Source organism: Ahaetulla prasina, chromosome 7 (genome assembly GCF_028640845.1).
Source record: "Ahaetulla prasina isolate Xishuangbanna chromosome 7, ASM2864084v1, whole genome shotgun sequence".
NCBI lineage: Eukaryota > Metazoa > Chordata > Lepidosauria > Squamata > Colubridae > Ahaetulla > Ahaetulla prasina.
In genome coordinates, this window is record NC_080545.1 from 68,755,565 (window position 1) to 68,779,706 (window position 24,142).

General features: G+C 40.0%; 2 protein-coding genes across 2 annotated transcripts; both read right to left on the reverse strand.

Moving 5' to 3' along the window:
- Window positions 1–463: 463 nt before the first annotated feature.
- On the reverse strand, window positions 464–17,058 carry GCAT (glycine C-acetyltransferase). Its single transcript, XM_058189615.1, has 9 exons — window positions 16,802–17,058; window positions 13,048–13,178; window positions 11,487–11,588; window positions 10,415–10,561; window positions 10,124–10,278; window positions 8,032–8,114; window positions 6,424–6,595; window positions 4,793–4,914; window positions 464–1,658 (listed from the first exon to the last, which is right to left on the reverse strand). Exons 1-9 carry the CDS (start codon window positions 16,998–17,000, stop codon window positions 1,507–1,509), a joined length of 1,263 nt encoding a protein of 420 aa, XP_058045598.1. The 5' UTR covers window positions 17,001–17,058; the 3' UTR covers window positions 464–1,506.
- Window positions 17,059–21,313: 4,255 nt separating this feature from the next.
- Window positions 21,314–23,555, reverse strand: LOC131201618 (histone H1.0). Its single transcript, XM_058189620.1, has one exon. The coding sequence runs from the start codon at window positions 23,063–23,065 to the stop codon at window positions 22,487–22,489; it is 579 nt and encodes a 192-aa protein (XP_058045603.1). The 5' UTR covers window positions 23,066–23,555; the 3' UTR covers window positions 21,314–22,486.
- Window positions 23,556–24,142: the final 587 nt, after the last annotated feature.

Sequence of the window (24,142 nt, forward strand, 5' to 3'; positions counted from 1 at the left end):
AAAAAAGAAACATGCCAATACTTTAAGATATATTGTTTTATCCTATAAAGATATACATTATATCTTATTGTTATGCCAGTCTGATTTTACAGAAGGGAACCTGACCTCTTTCTTAATCTTAACAGTGGTTGTGCTAGTAGGGCTTCCACATGCAGGCTACACAAATATAGAGTCACTAGACTGGTGCACTATATTTTGTTATTGCCGTGTAGTGCTGTCCAGCTCTTCAAGGCCAGATATGGTAATCTCACATACATGGTAGAGCTGCAAAATCAAATTTGGCTTTACCCCATTACAAACATGTTTGTACTCTGGCTCCTTTGTCCCATTTAGAACACATCCTATTCCCTCCCTATTCCCACTTCTAATTGTTTTATATATATATATATATATATATATATATACACACACACACACACACACACACACACAAAGGAGATTATTAAAATAGAGAGAACCAATAATTGTTTGTTAATGCTTTTAGTATATTGTAAGGAATATACAACAATGATGAGATTGCATAATGAAAAGCAATAAACTACTGCAATGTATGTATGTTCTGCTTCCTTGGGGTCCCTGAGGCTAGAGTTACAAATATGCCCTCTAGTGATCAATCTGAAGAAACTGCTTCAACAAAGAGAAATTTGTGCAAGGATGAGAGGGGAAAAAAGTCATCTTTCTCTCTTCCTTCCTCCAACTCGATTTCTGCAAGAAAGGGATAAAATGGAGCCACAGCGGCCTGACCATAAGACACAAACCAGAATGGGGTATTTTATGCAATCTTTTCCCTTGTGTTATAACAGGGGTGTCAAACTTGATTTCATTGAGGGCCACATCAGGGTTGTTTGACCTTGGGAGGGGGGGGGAGTTGCCAGCTTGATGTCACTCGGCCCGCCTGGGCTGTTTTTGGCCACAACAGCCTCCTGCAGCCCTCTGCCAGTGAAAACAGAGCTCAGGGAGGCTGTGCATGGCCTGCCCAGGCTCCGTTTTTAACTGCGAGAGCCTCCTGCAGCCCTCTGCCAGCAAAAACGGAGCTCTGCAGTCCCCCACCCCGACCTCCATTTTCACTGGCAGAGGGCTGCAGGAGGCCATTGCGGCTGAAAATGGAGCCTCTGAGAGCCATATGTGGCCATCCCGAACTCCATTTTCGCTGGCAGAGGCACCGCAGGCCAGTCCTTTGCTGTTTCCAGGGTGGCCCTGCAGGCCAGATTTAAGCACCCCATGGGCCGGATCCAGGCCCCGGGCCTTGAGTTTGACACCTGTGTTATAAGCTCTGCTTGCCTTTGACCACGGGAGAGGCAATTGTTATTAATTTTCTAGCATAGTAGTTCTTAGAAGAACATAGACCTTCATTGGAACTATTGCAAAGTAATCTATACAAAAAGCAGGCAAACTGGGGAATTTGGAACTATAATTTCCACAATCCTTGTCACTGGCAAAACAAAGTATTATTTGGCAGCATTTGGTTCCAGTTGTAGAAAGGCACGGTTCTTTTCCTGCAGCTGTTTAAGGCAAGGCTCCATGTTTACGCCCCACTTCAATAAAGGCCTCCACACATCGATCAATATCCTCTTCGCTGTGAACAGCTGAGATCTGAACTCGGATACGGGCTTTACCTTTGGGCACTACAGGATAGCTGAAGCCGATGACGTAAATGCCTGTTGGGTGACAAGAATGGTGCTGCTGTTAGTCCAACTTGGTTTTGTTCTGGGTTGATATGAGGGAGGAAAGTTGGGATGGCTATCTGCACTTGGGAAGGGTAGCCATGGCTAGGTAAAAATGCTTCCCTCATACATTCATTCATTCACTCAGCACTCTACTCAGAAGCACCTGAGCTGGTCTTTCAGCTGCCTGTAATAACTGAGTCACATCCGGCATTTTCAAGGATAGGCTGTTTTGCAGAGGCAGCCACATCCCACTCAGGTTCTTAGCTTACGAAAGCAAACACTAAGACAGAGAGGATGTGGAGGAGAAAAGGAAATAAGCTAAAGGCATGCAGGAGGAGGAGGGGGGTGGAGATTGGCAGCTATTACAAGTAGGCAACAGGACTATCATTCAACTAGCTATGGTGAGCAGGACTCCTGCCTGAAGCTTTGCTGGGAGCTTGACAGCAACTAGAATACTGTAGGAACCACCACACTGAGGCAGCACATTAACAAGTGCAAGGATTTTTGGAAAAAGGCAAAGGTTGTATGCCATTTTTAAAAATTTGAGACTTTTGTTTGAATGGAATATTAAAAGACTGAGCATAAAGGACTGTGTATTGAAGATGCGTTTACATGTCAACAGCAACATGGTATTGCTGTGTCTTGAGCAAGGGGTTGGATTAGAAGACCTCCAAGGTCCCTTCCAGCACTATGATTTTAAGACCCAGAACAATAGCCTGTTGTTGGAAAGGTGTATGCTGCAATAAAGCATTGTGTACAGATTTGCTACATTGTGGTGTGTCCAGTCCTAGGAAGCTTCTGTAGCAGACCCCAGTTGAATCTTCCTTGGCATCCTCTGCTTCGACTGGCACTCCAGGTTTCAGGCCAGAATCTTTCCTAATTAGAATCTAATTAGAAGGAGCAAAGTCCTAAAGAATGCAGGAGAATGAACAGAGAAAGGAGATGCTCTTGGAAGAGTAGATGGCTTTAGGAAGTAGATGGCACATTTTGTGGATCATTTTGAGACAAAAGAGAAGTTGGAAATTGCTAAAGGTTCCATTGATATTTGCCATGACTCATCATAAGGAAGATGGTCACAAACTATTTTCCACTCCATAGATACTAAGGTCAGAAATAATATAAGTTGCAGCTACCTAGATTTCACTTAAACATATGCAAAACTACCCAATAGTAAAATCAGTACAAGAGTGGAACCATCTACTTAGGAAGGTTGTAGGTTCTTCATCTGAGAAGGCTTTAAGAAGGACCCTTCTCGAGGATGACTTAATTTGTTTTCTTGGATCTAGTTTCCTGAAGTAGATAACCTCTGAGATAATCTTTCAGTTTGATAGTTCTGTAATTCTATGAATTCCCAGAAGGAATTTCTATTTCATTTATGAAAATAGAAGAATTCTCAGAAGCAGCAATTAGTTCAGATGTTTCTTCTACAAGTAGATGTTGAATTATGACGGCAATTGGGACCAGGATTGCTGTTGCTAAGCAATGTGATCATAAAGTGTGATGCATTGCTTAGCGATGGCAATCCAAGCAGTCCTAGTTGTCCTAGGAAGCCTAAGACATATGGGTTATTTCATGGGGAGTAGAAAAGTCCTAAGTAAGAAGTGGAGAGGTGCCTGTGTGCAAGCACAAGATGGCTAGGGAAGAAGAGGGATGGTGGCAGAGATGGGCTGCTCTGGTTCGGGTGAACCGATAGTTCCGACCAGCAGCTAGGCCCGCCCATTTGCCCCGGCGCTATCCCGTCCTATATAATCACCGTGTGATGATGCATGCCCGGATGCATGCCTGGAAGGCCCATGGAAGGAGGGTTAAGAGGCAGCTAAGTTAGCCAAGCTAAGAGGGAAGGAGGGCATAACGCATGTGAACAAGTGAAAAAAAGCTGGCGGGGAAGGGGTAGTGGGAAGGGCTTATCTGAGTGACTTGTAATCTTCCCTGCCAGCTTCCCATTGACTTTATGTGCAGAGAAGGTCGGCAACAGTAATCATATGATTACGAGATACTCTAATTCAGGAGTGCCCAACTTTGGCAATGTTGGCTGGGGAACTGTGAGAGATGACGTCCACAAGGAGCTGTTGATCCAGTTCTACAGTGAAATTATTGAGTCTGTCATTTGCACCTCTATAACTGTCTGGTTTGGTTCTGCAACCCAACAAGAAAGACACAGACTTCAGAGGATAATTAGAACTGCAGAAAAAATAATTGCTACCAACCTGCTTTCCATTGAGGACCTGTATACTGCACGAATCAAGAAGAGGGCAGTGAAAACATTTACAGATCCCTCACATCCTGGACATAAACTGTTTCAACTCCTACCATCAAAATGACACTATAGAGCACTGCACAACAAAACAACTAGACACAAGAACAGTTTTTCCCCGAAGGCCATCACTCTGCTAAACAAATAATTCCCTCAACACTGTCAAACTATTTACTAAATCTGCACTACTATTAATCTTCTCATCGTTCCCATCACCAATCTCTTTCCACTTATGACTGTATGACTGTAACTTTGTTGCTGGCAATCCTTATGATTTATATTGATATTGATTGTTCCTGATTGCTTATTTGTACCCTATGCTTATCATTAAGTGTTGTATCATTAAGTGTTAAATTGTATCCTATGACCATCATTTGTGTTGTAAATGTTGTACCTTGATGAAGGTATCTTTTCTTTTATGTACACTGAGAGCATATGCACCAAGACAAATTCCTTGTGTGTCCAATCACACTTGGCCAATAAAATTCTATTCTATTCTATTCTAAAAGTCTTAAGTTGCCCAGGTTGGACACTGGGACAGGAAAGCTGTCATGGTTCCAGAAAACCATTCCTGCAGAAAAGACTCCGAAGCTGACAAAAACACTGGTTCCGACTCTGATAGCCTTCAATGCAGAAAGGTGTAAGTGATTTTTTTCTCTCAGAGTGCCAAGATTTTAAACAGGCTGTTACAAATGCCCTCTCAAAGTTATGGATTATTACTGCCCATATGACAGAATGTTTAAAGGATACTGGGTATAGAGTAATAACTTTAAGCCTTCCTGTGATTTAATTGGTACTGAAACCAACTTCTGAGGGGAAAAAATCATGTCAGATTATACGATATGAGCCTCTACTTCTCCAGAACATTTACCTCTTTTTAGTATATCATCAGCCATCACTGAAGCTAACCGGGCATCACCCAACATTACAGGGCAAATAGGATGATTATTGCCTGAAATTGTAAATCCAGCTGCTGCCATCTTACTTCGGAACCTGCAGGTCAGAAGAAAAGAATCATTTGATCTATTTTAAGTTAAATGCCCGTCTCAGCAATTAAATCCTTAGGAATAATAACTTCCTAAGAGAATTCAGTTGATAGGTGCCAATAGTTATACAAAATGAGAACCACTGAGAATATGTGTGGTATAAGGGGATAAGTTCTTCCTCTGAAAATAGAATAAGATCTAAGCATACTTGATTATTTAGTTAGGCAACAACTGGCTCCTGCAACCAGTTCATTTCTCTCCTTCTTCTCACCACTGATTGCAAAGAAACTAAAATACTTTGACGAAGTATGCACATAGACAACTCATTAAGGAGTCAAGATGGCTCCTGTTCTCTCTCTTTCCCCATCCTCACATGCAGAAGACTGGCTGAAGTGCTTTCTCCATCTCATAATTAACCATAAGAGGACTCAAAGCTCATTTGCAATGAAGGCATAATTACTCCAAATTCCATGTTGCTGATCTCAAATCATTATAAAGAGTTCCAGGAGAAAAACCCTTGTGCTGTCAGTATTGGATGTGTAGGTTCAACACATTGTGACACCTTTAAGAAGAGGCCAAGGAAGAACAGAAAAAATAGTTCTCATTAAACAGACCAAAGCAGCTGCATAAAAACTCTGCCAGGATCCACAGAATGCTGGGGAAATATGAGAAAATGAAATGGAACATCCTGGAGGAGAGCTATGCTGGTTGCCTAGAACCAGAGAACCATGTTACCACATTTTGATAGAAGTTCTACCTTTTGAACAAGCTGAACAAATTTCATTACTTCACCTAATTGGCACAGGAGTACAAGGTATTTCCTTGTCTTTGCCTGAAATGTTAAGTATTTGGCAAGGATTGGGGTGAGAATATAGAAAAAGAAAATCAAAACAGGAGGCAACAGGAAGAAAAACAATCCTTCCTATAAGGAAAAACTGTGGAAATTAGATCAGTCTAAACTGTATAGCAATTCTTAATACATCTTTTAAGAGACAGAGCTATATATGGAATTATAAGTATTTCCACAGAATTCAGTGAGAGTACATTTGTCTGAGACAGAGAGAGTTCAGTTCATTTCTCAGTTCCCATTTGAAAAATATAGTTATTGGAACTGGATAAACAAGCATGAAAATATAAACTTATCCGCCCAAGCTGGTAAGTCTCTTTTTCCATTCATGTCACACAACATGGTTAGGTTCAATTGCTAAAAAAATGCATTGCTGAAGGGAATCTGTGTAGAGTAAGGACTGCTGATTTGTTAAATTCTAGACTACAGCATGTTTCTCAATTCCTGCATCATGCTAAGACATTACACAACTTTGCTTAGTTTTAGCTTTGCATTCTGTTTAAGGTTTAACCCTGGTTATCATTTAGCATGCAATGCAAATACAGATTTATTCAAACAGTTAAGAACTCATGGGTTAGTTCAATAGGTAAACCAAACCCTCTTTCTCTGCAGAGGAATCTATTATTAGATAGATTATTAGAGTGAAAGGCACAATATATTCTCCCTTACTGTGAAGTCTTGGCAGCCATGGATTGCGCAATGGCATTGCTCTCCATGAGCAGGTCCAGAGCTTTGGAGGCACAGCCCACAACAGCAGGAGGCAAGCTGTTGGAAAAGAGGTAGGGGCGAGAACGTTGTCGCAGAATATCCACCAGTGCTTTAGGACCAGTTGTATAGCCACCTACAAACAGAAAAGGTGTTTTTTCCATTACAGGCACCAAGGTTTGCATTTCACTAACCAGTAATCACCAATGAGTCTTCAAGTTGACACACTGTAATTTTTGCTCTTTTTATAATCCAGACAGTGAAGATCAAACATCCCAATGGAATCTTCCCAATGCATAACTGGTGGGCTGTGCTCCTCTTGATAATTCATACACTTGTGCAAAAAAGTGCAGTATCCAGCCAAAAGAGTACCTGAGTTCTTTACTTCACTTTTGAAAGGAACCCGCATTAGACGCAGGAAGAATAAGTGAATGGCAAACATGGGCAAACTATTTTGTTTTCTTTAAGGAGAGGTAAAATAATATTTTTGTGGTCAGCAATTATACTTTTGAATGGCTAGGGACTATTGATATAAAGAGCTAAAGACAGCATAGGATGGGGTAAAGCTTGAATTTCCATTTTTTTCTATCGCTTAAAATAGGGCTTTTGTTCCTATCAGTGGCTTAATACACTTGTTAATTCTCATTTAGCCCCAGCCTGAAGAAAATTATGTTGCTATTATTTGGTGGTTTGCTGGCAATGTTGAGGAACTCCAGAAATGTCAAAAAATGGGCCTGGTTGACTGAATGTGGGCTGCAGCCAACCCAGTTTTATCTAATGATCATAAAACCTGTTTCCCCCAAAATAAGACATCCCCAGATAATAAGCCCATTTGGGCTTTTGAGCGCATTGCAATAAAGCCAAGCGTTTATTTCAGGGTTCAAAAAAATATAAGACAGGGTCTTATTTTCGGGGGGGGGGGGAGACATGGTAAATATTGCCAGAGGTAGTATTTAGAGAGTTATATATGGTTGGAGGCTTGGCTAGGATTTTATTTCAAAAGGGTTCAGGGAAAGATTTTGACCTCTCCATAGTTAGAATGGAGAAAAACAATGTAAAGGAACATAGATATGGGAAGATAAAACTTATCCAAAATGCTTCCCCTCCCTTTTTTTAATAAAAACATTTGTGTGGTGTTGGTGGATCAATTAGTTTGGCGTGATACGTTCCCAGGAACTACAGGTGACCAAGAAATGGACAGAAATAGTACTATAACCGGACAGCTCAATCATTCTCTTAAATTGCCTTTTCTTATGCAAACTTCTATCTTGCACAGCTTCCCCCAAAATGAAGCCTACCATTTTGGCAAGGAATAATGGAAATTGGTATCCAACACACCTGGAAAGCACCAGATTGGAATAGACAAAAACAGACAAAAATTGTGTCTTCAGTTGTAGCACAAGACCATAAAGCCATGTTCTCTTTCAAACTTATTTCCATTCTATTTTAGCTAAAATAGAAAATAAATTGCCCTGTCTTTCCTCAAAGCTTCCAAGATTTAGAAACTATATGTTAAAACATATATTAGCTGAATATATGTTATATGTTATATATGTTAGCTGAAACTGGCACCTGCTGCTCCCCCAAGCGCTTTTCCAAGTGTTGAGTTGATTATAGTTACTTGATCCATCACTCCCAAAAGCTCATCGGTGCCCCTGTAGGGAGAAAAGAACCTTAATAGTCTATACAGTTCAAGTTGAAGTAACAACAATCCAAAATCAGCATGCTTACACTTGCTGTAGCTTTGCCCTTTCGTTGTCATTTTTCAGAAGGATGAGGATACAAACAACTAACTAGTCTGAAAGGGAAAACCTGTAAATTCCAATAGAATACAAGCCATTATTATAATCTTGTCCAGCTCAGCAACAGAACTTGGATGCTGGAGGGTTGCAGTTCAATGCACCAGGAGGGCATCAATTAGGGAAGACTATTCTATAGCACACACATTTTTGTATGTTCCTGCTGTTTAAATCTCCCTTAAAAAGACTCTGCCCCAAACTGATGTTGAATTGTCTTCCATAATTGTCTCTGTATACATACCATAAGAAGCCACTCCAGAATAAATTTGATCTCCTATCTGCAGAGAATTCTTCAAACAAGCATGTTGTTCTTCTTGCTAATAAAAGGGCTCTTATGTATCAGAAAGAATTGGGAGGTGCATTCAAAAGAATCTATTTGAAACAAAATCTGATGGCAAGCAGCATACAGTATATTCAGGTCCAAAATGAACAAACATGCTTCGGATCCAGCATAGGAGTCCCTTCTCTACTTGTCAGGTGTTCTTTAAAGGGGTAGAAAGAAGATACTCATGTTGGGTTTGAAGAACCCTTGCCTACTTTGGATCTAAATATTATATACCTCGATGTGAGTATATAATCTAAAGGTGCTGATTCCCAACAGCACTTGCATTGTAAAAGATTAATGTAGTTTTAGAAATGCTTATCTACCACTCAATTCTAAAAAAAATTCCCAGAAACAGTCTGAGAAAAAATTGATCTATGTAGAAGGGGTAGTACAAGAACAAATAAAAGGCTAATACTTCCATTTATATACAGAATTTCACACAAATGTAAATACAGCACAGAATGCATTGTATTTGTCATTTTACAGGCAGAATGGCAAACACATTGTTATCATCATCCTTTATGCAGATCCCTATTCCATCAAATTTTTTATGATGACTTAACTTCCATTCTAGTCCGTGATTCTTGTTATTAAGTTTTTTATTATATACTGCTGAGAGGGATAATATACAGAGACTTGTCACTTAACCACCACAATTGGGACCGACAACTCCATTGCTAAGGGGCATAGCCATTAAATAACACATCACATGACCACATCCAATATTTATCAGTTGACTGCTGTTGTGAAGTTAATCACCCACAGCTGTTAAACCAGGACTTACAACCTCCCACCAGCTTCTCCATTAACTTTGCTTGTTAGAAACTGGCTATGAAGATTGCACAATGCTGATTGTGTGACTGTGATATGCTGCAACTGTTGTAAATCACACTTGTTGCCAAGCTCTTAAATTGTAAATCTCATTGCTACAGGGATGCTGCAACTCATGTAACTTTGATGATTGGTCACATCATTTGAGTGCCACTGGGCATTCAGATGCTTGCTAAACAAGACAGTCATTAACCAAGAACTACCTATATTATGCTAAATCATACTGTGTTTTATTTGATCTTGACTTAGCTTGTTGTGTGAACCCAACCGTTGTGGACAAGAATTCATATCAATAAGAGCCGTGGTGGTGCAGTGGTTAGAGTGCATTACTGCAAGCTACTTCTGGTGACTGCCGGCTGCCTGAAATTTGGCAGTTCAAATCTCATCAGGCTCAAGGTTGACTCAGCCTTCCATCCTTCCAAGGTGGGTAAAATGATAGTTGTGGGCAACAGGCTGACTCTGTAAATCGCTTAGACAGAGCTAAGTGCTATTGCTATTGCTTTTCAGTGTGTTTTGGACATCATAGTTTATTTAAGAAATTGAGGATAATTTGATGTGAGACGTACACTGCTGCATATGTTATAAAATGTGTTTTTTGACAAAAACCAACACAGAAACAAATTTTAATTTGCTATTCTCAACAAATATAGTCACCATAGAGCTGCTTTTCTAACATCCTTTCCATCAGAAAAAAGTAATCGTTTCTTACCTGCCATTAGGCCCAAGAAATCCAGTGGCATGACATTCATCGACAAAAACAAAGGCGTTGTATTTCTGAGCGAGGCTACATATTTCCTTTAAAGGAGCAATATCTCCATCCATGGAAAAAGCACCATCTGTAGCCACCATCCGCAGACGACATTTCTGTGCAGAACAGTGGGTGACAAAAATATAGAGGAGGGATTCTGGCTAGTTAAAGATTCTGAGAATTTTGTTTTGCTTTGGTTTTTGGCAGATCTGTTGTACCACTGAACAATCTAGGAGTCACCCAGCTACTAACCTGTGCCTCCTGCAGTTTGACTTCCAGATCTTGCATATCCATATGTTTGTAACGATACTTATTGGCTTTACAAAGACGGATTCCATCAATTATGGAGGCATGGTTCAGTTCATCGGACAGTATTGCATCTTCAGGCGTCAGAAGTGCCTGTAAATACCAGAAAATAAATAGAATAGTTATAAAAAACAATCCCATCACAAATGGGAATTCTAACATTGCTAAGGTATTCATTGTTGCTGTTTGGAATGTTTGTATGTTTATTTTGTATTGTATTATTGTGTAAGGTAAAGGTAAAGGTTCCTCTTGCACATACGTGCTAGCCGTTCCCGACTCTAGGGGGCAGTTCTCATCTCCGTTTCAAAGCCGAAGAATCAGCGCTGTCCGAAGACATCTCCGTTGTCATGTTGTCAGCATGACTAAACGCCAAAGGCGCACAGAACGCTGTTACCTTCCCACCAAAGGTGGTCCCTATTTTTCTACTTGCATTTTTACATGCTTTCAAACTGCTAGGTTGGCAGAAGCTGGGACAAGTAACGGGAACTCACCCCATTACGCAGCACTAGGGATTCAAACTGCTGAACTGCCGACCTTTCGATCGACAAGGTCAGCATCTTACCCACTAAGCCACTGCGTCCCTTATTATTGTTTGTACATGTAAATTATAACAGATTATACACAGGTTATAATAAATTACAAAATGTTTTTACTTAAACATTTATATTCCTTTGACATCTGTTTTGCTCCATACTCCTACAACTATTTCCACATACAAATTTCTGGAATATTGTATAGCTACTTATTCCACACTAAGCCATGGTTTAATCATGATTAAATAAGCTACATCTGGCTGGGTTCACACAATACACTAATCCAAATTAAATCATATTATATCATAAATCATATGAATCTAATCACTCTACCATAATATCATGGTTGAAGGATCAGAACAATGTTTGTTATTTATCACTACTACAGTGAATCATTCAGAAATTACTGCAAATACTGTTGCTTTACAACTGCGATAGATAATCCATCCCTTCTCGCAATCTCCTATTTACACAAAATTAACAACCTCAAAGATCCCAGCATTGGCATCAAAGCAGCTGATGTAGAGAATGGCATCTTCTCTTTGATGGAAACGAGCAATCTTCTCCTCCAGATCCTTATGTATATTCTAAAAAATTTGGAAAATAGAGAAAAAAAATCCCAACATAAATGGCCACAGTTATCACTATTACCCATGCAGGTTGAACAATCTACATCCATATTTTTGGTGATAGAAACCACAATGCATGCATAAATTGATTAATCATGGTTTGCTTCAATCTCATTTGGTTGCACAAAGTAGATAAATAGTCATAAGCAGCATTATGTTATATGACCTCTGCCTGCAATTCCTTCAGCCTGGGATTGTGCTGTATGGGGGAAAAGTCCTGGGAGATTTGAAATTGCAACTATAGAATTGCAATCAACCTGCCTTCCATAGAAGACTGGTGTATCACTCCGGTCAGAAGGAGTGCTGAGAAGATATATACAGACCAGTGGTGAAATCCAATTTTTTTTTTACTACCGGTTCTGTGGGCGTGGCTTGGTGGGCATGGCAGGGGAAGGATGCTGCAAAATCTCCATTCCCACTCCACTCCAGGGGAAGGATATGCAAAATCCCCATTCCCACCCCAAGCCAGAGGTGGTATTTGTTGGTTCTCCAAACTACTCAAAATTTCCGCTACTGGTTCTCCAGAACCTGTCAGAATTGGTGGCTGGATTTCACACCTGATACAGACCCCACACATCCTGAACATAAACTGTTTCAATTCCTCCCCTCAGGAAAGTGCTATAGGGCATTGCAGGGCCAAAACAACTAGACACAGGGACAGTTTTTTCCCCTCATGCCATCACTTTCCTGAACACTAATTCTCACAGTGCTGTCTAATGGCTATGTATATTTACCCATGTAGTATGGCTGCAGTATTATTATTTATCCTTATTATCTTCTTTACTGCCCCTCCTATTGGTATTATTATTTTGGTTATTATTCTTTTGCTTTGCGCATACACTAAGAGCGTCTGCACCAGAGACAAATTCTTTGTGTGTCTAATCACACTTGGGCAAATAAAGTATTCAATTCAATTCAAGATGCAGCACATGAACGAAGGCAAATATACGTGTCCCGGGATAATGTTGCAGGATCCAATCTGGGTCAGTCACTGGAACCTAAGGTTTTGTCTTCCGAGCTAGAAAAGCTAGCTAAAGAGAAGTTCCCTGAATATGGGTTCAAGCACAAGTCCAAAAGCTCGGAAGACAAAACCTCTGGTCCCAGTGACCAACCCAGACTGGATCCTGCAAGATGCAGCTCCTTCAAAAAGTTGCAGATATCGCTATGGGAGCACCCCATATGTTCCAAAGCATTTTTTACCTCCAAATTGAAGTGCTAAACAGTTCTAAGAAATAATACAACAGAACTTTGTTTTGCTTGTGAACATTTTTAACTCTTAAAAATTGTCCCCAGAGCAACTGCTAAGGAAAATCAAATTTTCAAATGCTTGCTCTGCAAATACAGTGCTATAAGGCATTATTAATTGAATTATAAAATGATAGCTTTTACACAGAACCGCATTCCTATGCCTTCCTACTTGTGTTCCACAGATGAAGCGGACAGAACTGAGGCCAGCTCCGTACTTCTCCAGGGCATCATGTCCAGCACGGATGACTTCTGGATGACTAGAAAGTCCAAGGTAATTGTTGGCACAGAAATTCAGGATATCTGCAAAAAAATGACATGTAGGAAATGAATTGGGCAGTCCAGACATATGCAACTTCTTAAATAACTTTACATTTCTATTATATATAGAAATATGTTCTATATTTCTATTTTTAGATTGTAGATATATATGGTTTTACTTTATGTCATGAAGTGGTTTTGTCCACTTATTCTGTTCAGCTTCTGCTTGTCAGGACATCATTTTGTCTCTTATTGTCCGAGATTTGAATATGTGAAGATAAACCCTTAAGAATAATATTACCGTACAGATCTTCCTCAATATTTGCAAGTTTCAATACTATTTTTTTTTTAAAAATTGCATACATAGAATATATGCAGGTCTAGGCCTACTGTGTTACTAAAAACATGCTTTCTTTACACTAGCAAATATGGGAAAGTGAACCTTTGTTTGGATTATAATGCACAGAGTCAGAGCTATGGATATAAATGCAAAGGTTAATCATGGGAATAGCAAGATCAAAGCTAAATTATAATATTAATCTACTCCAGAGGTGAGTAAATTGAGGTCCCAAATATGCATACTTGAATCCCTTTCTTGTGGCTTGGAACCACCTTTCGCACTGATGGGCTTAAAGAAACCTTAAGGGCTTGTGCTGTGAATAAATCTGGGAAATAAGATGAAAATTAAAGTAGAAAGCCCTACAAAAAATATCAATGTTAAAAAACATGAATCCCCATAGTTACCACAAACCCACTCTTGTCTAAATATAATATGGCCTTGTTCAAAAAAGTTGATCCCAACCCTTAAAAGTCTGCCCCTTTTCCCCACCTATTCCAACTTTCTCCACTCAACTATCACAACAATGTTGTGTGTGTTAATATTAATGTGTGTGTGATATGGAAGAAATTGGCCATGGAGGTAGTATGAACATTTATATACCAGATTAACTCTCACTCAGAAGCCTGTAACCTGTGCACGGGTTCCCAGTTAGCAAAATTCCAAGTACCAATCCTTTTTAATATATTCTCAAATGACACAGTGCAGATCAAATTATTTAGATGACCAAACAAAAAGAAATACTAAAGAGTTAAAATGCTGCTTCTAAATGGAAGGAGTAGGGACTAAAATGATAAATCTGGTTTGAAATAAGCAGGCGGAATTATGCCTATGGGACAATCTAATCCTTAAAATTGGGCACAAAGAATTTTTCTAGAATTCCTGGGTGGGGAAAGGGAATTAACATTTTAGAGCAGCTTTTGATGTTTTGTGAAAACAATTCTGACTATATGAAATTTCTCATCATACATTTGATGAAAATATATTCTCACCTGGTAGTATGGTTTGTGCGTGATTGATAAGCTATATCTGAAGAATCTTAACTTTCATATCATTAAAACAATTTATTCCTAGAGCTCATTTTTATTTACAATTGAAAAATGGCCCTGAAAAATATGGGTACTTTGCAGATCGCTTCCAATAAGAAGTTAGAAGATTTTGTTTTAGCAAAAATCAACGGGCTAGGATTTTCAAAGAATGTCAAAACAGTATTACTTGACCTTAAGATGAATTTTATTCAACAAAGTATTATTTTTCAAGATTACTGGACACTCCAAGGGACATATAAAAAATATTGGGTTTGAACCCCCCTAGGTTAGAAAGATCATGCATACATAGTTCCCAAGAAAAAGACGTGGCTCTTTCTGCAAAGTCAGCCGGAGTTGTCCCATTCAAGAGAAAAGTGACCTAAAACAAACTCCCTGTATAGAGTCAGGGCAACTGGCTGGAACTGAGTCCTTCCTGATTCCTCTGAAGCCACTCCCCAGGATTGAACTCTCAACCTTCTGAGTGGGAGGCAAGCATCTTCCCACTAAGCCACTCTAAAAGTAACCCAAAACTTAACCCTTACACTTGATCTGGTTTTTTTTAATTCATTTTCTTGTAGGGCTGTATTGGGCTGACCAGTATTCTAAGTGCAGAATGGGCAACTCGCTGCGGCCTTCTCACCATAGGACAAGAATTGCACTAATATTGAAGAAATAGTGGAATAGAATCATTAAAGATGCCAAAGGAGAGACAAAATGAAACGTGAATGTCAAAAATTAAAACAATGTTTTAATTATTTCAAATAAGTTGAATTGCTGAATTGTCCTGTGGTGAGTTGTTCTGCGGTGAGTTGGCCGTGGCGAGTTCAGTATGGCAAATTGGCTGCAGCAAGTTGTCCCATTCTGTACTTGGAATATTGGTCAACCCAATACAAAAAAAAAATACATTGAGACTTTGGAAATAGTTCAAAAAGGAGCAACAACAAAAAAATGATTAGGGGCCTAGAAGCTAAAACATATGAAGAAGGATTGCAGGAACTGGATATACTTAGTCTAGTGAAAAGAAAGACCAGGGGGTGACAGGATAGCAGTCTTCCAATACTTAAAAGCTTCTTACACAAGCACAGAATCTAAGGGAAAATTTTTATAAGATGTTTTATAGATGGCATTTAGAACCCAAAAAATTATCATGTATGTATCCTGATATCCAAGCGAAATGTTGGAGATGTGAGCGTGATGATGCTACATATTTTCATATTTGGTGGACCTGCAAGAAAATTAAGGCCTTTTGGATAAGAATTTGGTGGATTATTCAAAATGTCTTGAAGAAGAAGATAAAGTTCCTGCCGCAATTTTTCCTTTTGGGAATTATAACGGATTGTACAGTGACTGAGACTAAACTGATCTTGAACTTAATAACAGCAGCAAGGCTGCTGATTGGACAATATTGGAAGAAAAAAGAATTACCTACAATAGAAAAATGGATATTGAAAGTTACTAACTTGGCTGAGATGGCAAAAATCTCAGCCTTTTTGAAAAACAATACGCAGGAAAGATATTTAATTGAATGGAAAAAATGGATTATTTACAAAATAGATATCAGATTAAGAGATATCAGATTGCCTTTGAATAATTAGAATGTATTATTTTAGAATGCTATGGGGGAGGTTAGGAAATGAAAAGATTTGGATGAGGCTAATTGGATTAGAAGGGAAAATCTTACTCTATGTTTGGTTTATGTGTAACAATACCTTGTGATTGACCTAGGGAAGTGGGGGGGGTGAAGGGAGGGGAAGGGGGTTTTGAGGGGGGGGGAGGAAAAAAGGGGGGAAAATGTTTGTTTTTTAAAAACTTTTTCAATAATAAAAAAAAATACTTAAAAGCTTCCTCAAGGAAGAGGGCCCAACTTATTTACCAAAGCACCTAAAGGCAGGACAAAAAAAAATAGGGATGGAAACTAACCAAAGAGAGAACCACCCTAAAACTAAGGAGAAAATTCCTGGGAATAATTAACCAGTGGAACAAATTGCCTTGGGAAGTTGTGAGTGCCCCATCACTGGACGCTTTTAAAGAGACTGGACAGTCATTTATCAGAAATAGTATAGGTCTCCTGCAAAAGCAGGGGGTTGGATTAGATGACCTCCAAGTCCCTTCCAACTCTGTTACTGATACTTACCAGCACCATGAACATACATCAGATAGTTGTCTGGTTTCTGCTTACCAAATATGTCAGTTTAATAAGAAAGAGGAACATGATTTCCTGAAACTATTGCCAAATAAGTTTCGGAATCCCTCTCCCCAAAGCTTCTCTTCTCTTTCGTTTCTCCTTCCCAACGGCTTACCTCCTCGGCTGCCTTCCACATTAATATGCGGGCCTTGCTTTGATGTTATCACCCTCTCGTTCTTCCAGGTTCCGGCCCCTCGGATACCCTCCAGCTCACCCTCCAGCAGGCGCTTGAGCTGGGCCACAGCAGACTGCGCCCGCGAAGGGCTGCGTTGTCCCAGGACAAATGGGGCCCGTAAGAACTGGCTGCACCACATGGCTCCGAAGGAAAGCGCCACACAGACAAAGTGAAAAGACAAGAGCTGACTGGCGAGCGCTTCTTGTCAAAAGAGGCGTGGACTGAGCAGCCAATCAGAGAACAGAAAAGGCTTCTTTCCCTCCAGCCGCACCAATCAGCAGCAGAATTTATTTAAAGAGACAAGGGAAACGTGGGGCGGGGGGGAATGATATTCTGACACTCTAAAGGGGAGCAGAAATTGAACTGAAATTGGTAAGGAGCGGAATGAAAAGTAGCCAGATGGGTTATTTGAACAAGTAAGGGAGGCCTAACAGGAAAGAATATAAAGAAACCTGAGAGCTTTGCTTAAGTTAATTTAAAATTAACTTGCTTAAAATTAACTGATCAGGTTTGTCCGCAATTTTTCATTTGTTTCTTAAATTTTGCCTTTTCACATTTAAAAATTATGCAGGGTCCCAAAAGAGTTTTGTTCTTATTAGTTATATTTACTGATATTTATTGTATTAAAAACTAAAGTGGATTTCTGCCGTTATCGCTTATGATTATTTGATTTGATTTTAATAGTGTATTATTTTTCAACATAGGCTGGCAAATAATGTTGATTTTACAGATTCCTGAGATGGTCTTGGAGATATCTGGAGGGTCCTAGGGCTACACTTTAAGAATACTGGTTTAAGGAGATGTCTGGCTAGAGAAACAATGGAAACTTTTGAAAATGTTAATATGGAACAATAAGAATTGTTGTGCAATACAGGGTAGTTTCTTCTCTCCTCCACCAAGTTAACGCAACTGAAATCTGTGAAAAAGAGAAGCTGGTTTTTGCTGAGTTAATAGAACAGACTAGAGCAACATGTGATTACTTGTATGTGGCTTGTTAAGTGAACACAACCAATGGCTCTTGAAGCTACTGGATGTTTTTGGAGATGGAACATAGCATAATCAATCTACCCAGTTGCCTGTTATCTGTGCTCAATCTTTATTTCTCAAAGGAAATAAAATAGTATATATTAAGATTATTCATCCCTTTTTCCTCTACTCAGAAGCACTGGGGTTTTAGGTGCTCAAACTTTTTCTCTGAGCTCCAATACTTCTCCAGACAGGTAAATGCCTGTATCAAATAAAGTTACACTGCCAATTGCAAACTTTCCAGAGTAGAAACTTTAGAGATGTTTTGCTAAGTTTCATGGTTAGATTACTGTCAGGTTTCCCCTGTGTAACCGCCCTGAAGTCAGTTTGAGAGCTACAATCAATGTCACCGTATAGAAATCAGGACATAGGATCAATTCAAATTGCCAGTGCTTTTCCTTTTAATACAAACCCAGATGGGATCCAAAAATTCTCTGGAATTGACTGATCCAGGGATTTTAATGCGATGTTCTGTTGAATAAGATAAGATGGGTAGAAATTGGAAGGGAACGTCTGCTGCAGAATAACTTCTCTTCTTGGCTTGTAGAATGACCCTTCCCATGTCTATCCTGCTCTGCTTCAGACTAGGAAATCTCTGTTTCCAAATTTAAAAAGTTTATCTCAGAGAGGGACAGCTCGCCCACACTTCCTAAACTAGCTTGTTGATCTAGATGTCTTGTTTGCATGCTGAAAAATGTCCCAAAGGTGATTTTTCAAAAGGCAACTGGGCTTTGTTTTTTTCTTGAAGACGTTTCGTTTTTCATCCAAGAAGCTTCAAGAAGCTGGATAAGCAGCAAAATGTCTTCAAAGAAAAAGAAAGTCCAATTGCCTTTTGAAAATGCACCTGTGGGACAACTATGACCTGCATGACTGAGAATCTCCATAGACATTTATGCTGAAAAATGTTATCCTGTTACCAGTACTGTAGTAACAGTACATTGAAACCCTTCTGCAAAAGAAATATGAGATGGATTAGGAATAAGTGTTTGCCTCAGGCAGAACTACCTTGCCCAGTTTAGGAAGCACTCCCATATTGCTGAAATGTCTAGTAGATATCTGGTTTGTTGCTGGGACTACTCAAAATGCTGATTACCATTTGTACAATTAGTGGTTTAGGATCTAATTACTTGAAAGACTGCCTTTCCTGTATAAAGTTGCCTGGCTTTTGAGATTTACAATAGCATGTGAAATCTAAACAGTTCCCTGATACAGACCAAATTCTTTTTCAACTGCTGTAGGTTTCTGTACCAAGATTTGATTTTTGTTTTGTTATGTTTGTCATTGCTCCATTTCATATTGTTCCTTTGTGTTTTGGGCTTGACTGTAAGCCCCCTACAGAGATCAGAAAAGTAAGGAACAAATGAGAGAGGGGGAGTAGCATATCTATATCATGCAAAATAAATGCCTATAGCAATGCATTAGTAAAGCAAAATTATAAATCAGGCAGTGAAGTAGGTCTCCTGTATGTTGCTTAAAATCTGCACATTATTCTCTTGTCTGCCTTGAATTACTAAAGATGTACTTGAACAAATTAGGAAAAATACACATTTTAAGCTCTATGAACATTTGGTTCCCCACTATTAGGTTCAAAAAAATTGAAACTGAAAAGCCCAGTTGTTAAGAGACTCAGGAAAGTGCCCACAATCCTCAAATAAAGTTGGAAGTAATTGATCAACGTATCAGGATCTTTTTGCTCCTACATGTAATATTTACACATGGTTTTATGCTACCCTTTAGATCTGTTCTAATTTAATGTTGCTTATATGTGTTGAATATTTTTATTCTGCTTGGAGAATGTTTGCATATTAGAAGAAAATCTGGAAAGTGGCCAAAAAGATGGTGTAGGTTTTATTTAAAACAATACATTTATTAACTTGTTAACAATAAGATTCACTAGGCTTGTTTAAAATGAACTTATTTAGCTGGACTTGAGGGTGAAAATTTAAATTTGGGGGGAAATGAGATTTTTCAAAATTGTGCTACAATTGGAAGGAGGATATGCTCTTATATTCACTGTTCTTTGATAATCTACGGTATGTTTACAATTACTAGTTTACAGGACTTTATTTTTTATGTTATTTCTTCCTTTGATCTTCAAGGTTGGAAACTCACCCCAATCTGCTCAGGTTTTTATATTTCAGCTAAGAATGTTAGCTGTTCTTCTATTTTTCAGATTTTTTTATGTTTTTTTCAAACTGGAAACACCAAGGTTTTGTTTGTTTGCATGCATACTTTCAAAACCAGATAATATTGGAGCACAAGGCCTATTTCCCAAATTATTGTGTTTACTTTGTTTCAGTAACAGACTTGTTCAAGTTGGAGGCTTTGACTGACTTTAGAGAAACCTATTTACAGCAATGTGTGTGGTGAGTGCAGGCATGCACTCAATCATTAAAACAATGATTGTGGATGTACCTTTCCCAACTGCATCATAAGACAAATGACAAACATATTTTCAGCTATGTGTGTTGCTTGCACTATATGGAAAGGGATACAGATGCATACCTCCTTTCAATTTCCCTTCTCTATTTGCCTTTATTTTATCTCAACCTTATGGCTAGATGCAGGAGCCATTGTGAAGATTTAGTGAAAAATTTTCCATTTGGAATTTTGATCTTAAACATGTCAGACAAATGTCAATTAATTGTTTAACTTTATAAAGCCACATCTGCATGGTATTCTTGGAGGAACAGATGTATTTGTTCCTTGAAAGAGTACTTTCTTGCAGTCCACAAATTTCAAATATTCTATTCACATTGTTCCTATCTCTATTACAAATTCCAAACCAGACACTGTGGGATCATCTGATGGTTCTAATATCAAATGTGTTTACAATCTATGATACTATGTAAGAGTTTTCAATATTGTAGCAGACAGCTGTGATACACACACACACAATTCTAATGTAAATGCAACTTTGTCTATAGTTCACACAGGGTTTAGACAAAGAACTAAATAGCAGATTGGATATTTTTACTGTAAAACATATTTTCATAGTAAAATGAGATTATGTCTTGTTCGGCTGACATCTAGTGGCCAAGTTATATTGATTTTTCTGTGATGAAAACTTCTTTTCTTTTCAACCTGAGAAATATCCAATTCCTTCATTTGCCACCAATGCTACGTCTATATAGAATTGTAGTAAAGCTTTCTTAAACTCATGCTTCCCAGATATGCTTGATGCAGGAGAGGGTAAAGAAATATCTGGAGAACACCAGAATGGAGAAACCTAGGTTTGGGCACATATTTTTCCTGACTGCTTTGTTTTCATTACCAAAGAACTGTCTCTTTTCTCCTTTCAAGTTAACATATTTGATCAAGAATAATGGTCTTGATCTGTCTAGTGTTGAAGATATATAACTCGATCTGCAATGTTATAAAAATGATTTTTACACAACATAATGTAAATGAAGAATAACTAAAATGTTAGTTTGTTTTACATTTTATTTTAAACCCTAAAATTACAAAGACAGCTAAATCTTCCTTGCACAAAATTACACATACAAAGTAAAATGAACAATCAGATATCAATCCTATAAGAATTTTCTTAAAACATAAGCATACTTAATTTTTAAAATCTGGAGTACTTAAAATTATGTTTTCCACTCCCTCTTGGGGAAAAACATTCCAAACCTTAGCGATAATTGTATACAGCTTCCTAGATTCAATATTGGCTACGTTTGTGTTATCTAACATTTGTTCTTCCTCCCTTACCCTCAAAAGACCATAATTAAAAATTGAAGGTCGGGAGGAATCTTGTAGATTATACTCCTTATATAAAAGTTGTCATTTTAGGTGGCAGACACTGCAGAACTGGGAGGCATCCAGATTCCAATAGCAGGAAATAGATCGCTTTTGTAACACTTTCTCTTGAAATTGCCAGAACCAGATGGTGGCCAGAGTCTGTGCGCACACCCCCTCCAGATTATTTCTATTCTCTTTTGAGGAACAGAAATGTGGCCAACATGTACAACTATTAAGAGGGAGAAATTCAAATATTTGCTCTATTTTTCACTGACCCCATTTCAATCTTCCCTGTAAATAAGCAGTCTCCCTCTGAAAGAATGAAGTCAGTGGAAAGCTAGTTAACCTCAACCAATTCAGCCTTCACTAGGTCTAGAAATAATCATCCACGATATTAGCTAAATTGGAAGCTTATTCATTCATGATAAAACAAAGTTGTTTTTCTTAATAGCCAGTTACAATGATCAGTTGTGGGTATATTCAGCTGAGGAGATCCAATTAAAGGCCCACCCATAACACCCCCCCTCCATCAAATATTTCTCAAAACTTCCTCCAAAAATAAGAACACTAAGATTTCCCTCATTAATCTTCCCTCATGCTTAGACACATGTATTGCATACCTTAATAGAGAAGGGAAATAAAATAATGACATAAAAATCTCTTTCAAATTACAATAGAAAAACAAAACCAAACCCCAATGTAGCTTCCATATGAATATTTTTTTTTAAAGTATAGGGCAAGAATTGTTCAGTCTTTATAAAGCTGCAATAGAAATGAGTAGAGAATAAAGAAGAAATCTATTTACAGAATAGAGGTCAAGAAGAAGTTCCAAGAAAGAAGTCCCAAACTTGCCCCTCACTTTTTCTTGGTTGACTTCTTTGCACTGGACTTTGCTTTGGGTTTGGAGGCTTTTGCTTTTTTAGGCTTGGAGGCCTTCACCGGCTTGGCCTTGACAGTCTTTGGCTTCTTGGCTTTCTTTGGAGCAGGTGCTGGCTTCTTTTTGGCTTTCTTTGCTGCAGGCTTAGGCTTTTTGGCCGGTGACTTGGCAGCAGCTTTCTTGGGTTTAGCGGCTTTCTTGGGTGTTGTAGCCTTCTTGACTTCCTTTTTGGCCTTCTTGACTGGAGCCTTCTTGGGTTCATCACCCTTGGCCAGGCGGAAGGAACCTGAAGCCCCGACACCCTTGGTCTGCTTTAGGACACCTGTTGTGACCAACCGCTTGATGGACAGTTTGATTTGGGAATCGGCATTCTCCCCTACCTTGTAGTGGCTCTTGATGTATTTCTGGATAGATTGGCGTGAAGAACCAGCCCGGCTCTTTTCAGCCTGGATGGCGGCCACAATCATATCAGAGTACTTGGGGTGGTCCGTGGACTTCTTGACTGCCTTGGCTCGCTTGGGTTTGGCAGCAGGTGCCGTGGTAGAGTTTTCAGTCATCCTGCTGTGCAGTCTCCCTTCAGAAAGACAGGTCGGGTGTCCAAGCCACTGGTCGTGGGGCTGGTCGTAAACTTTCTTTAGACACGTGGGGACTTCTTCCCAGCAGCCTGCGTGGTACAGAAGATCCTGCTGAGATGTACTGAACTTTCACCAACAGTTTCTCTGACAGGAGTTCTTTTTAATGTCCAAGGAGGATATCACCTCCTGACAGTCTTTCCAGCTAGTGGCAGGGCGTGGTCAGGACAGACTTCTTCGGGAATGCCCCCTCCTGAGAAGCAGCTCTGGCTAAGGCCTTTCTGCTTCACCAGTCCTTTCAAGGAAACAAGTGTCCGCACCCAGGCTTGGGGACTGCTTTGTGCCCAAGTCCAGCTCCTGCTTGCCTTCTTTTTCTCTCTCTCTCTCTGGGACTCAATTCCCCACCTCTTCTGACAGCTTCTGCTGCGCCCTGCCTCCGCTTCTTGCTCTGTGTCTGGCTCTCTAGGCAGCAGCCGGCGCATCCGGGTATTTAGCGCTCAGGCGCGGACCGCGGTGAGGACAGGGCTGCTGGCTGCCTGTTCAGGCCCCGAATGGCGCCGCGCCGCCGACATCTGTGTTTCTTCCGCCGCCTAAAGCGGCTTTTTCCCGCTTCTCCCCGTGGCTCTTGGGTTCCGCACCACTGCCGTCGGCTGCTCCGGTCCTTGAGCTCTTGGTCCCCGCGGCCGGCTCCCTCTGCAGCCGTCCTCCGCCGCTTCAGGGCGCCCCAAACGGCGCTGGGTGCGAGTGGGGCGCCTCGACATTTCCCCTTTGCTCCCCCCTAGCGAAGCAGCCGAGGGGAGCTCAGCCAAGAGGGAAAGCGACAAGCAAGAGGCACCCCTGGGCCAATGGGAAACCCCCGTTCCGGCACTCCAAGAGCCCCAAGAGCCGCGCGGGGAGCCCTGGAGCAGACCCCAACTAACACAGGGAGCCCCGAGCCAGCCGAGACTCAGCTAAGACCTGGCCAGGAAGGGTGGGGGGAGCGGCTCCCCCCGGGTTGGGGGTGTCTCTGGGGGGACCCTCGCCCCCCATGCTGTGGGTCCCGTCCTCCAGCCGCCCCCTCCC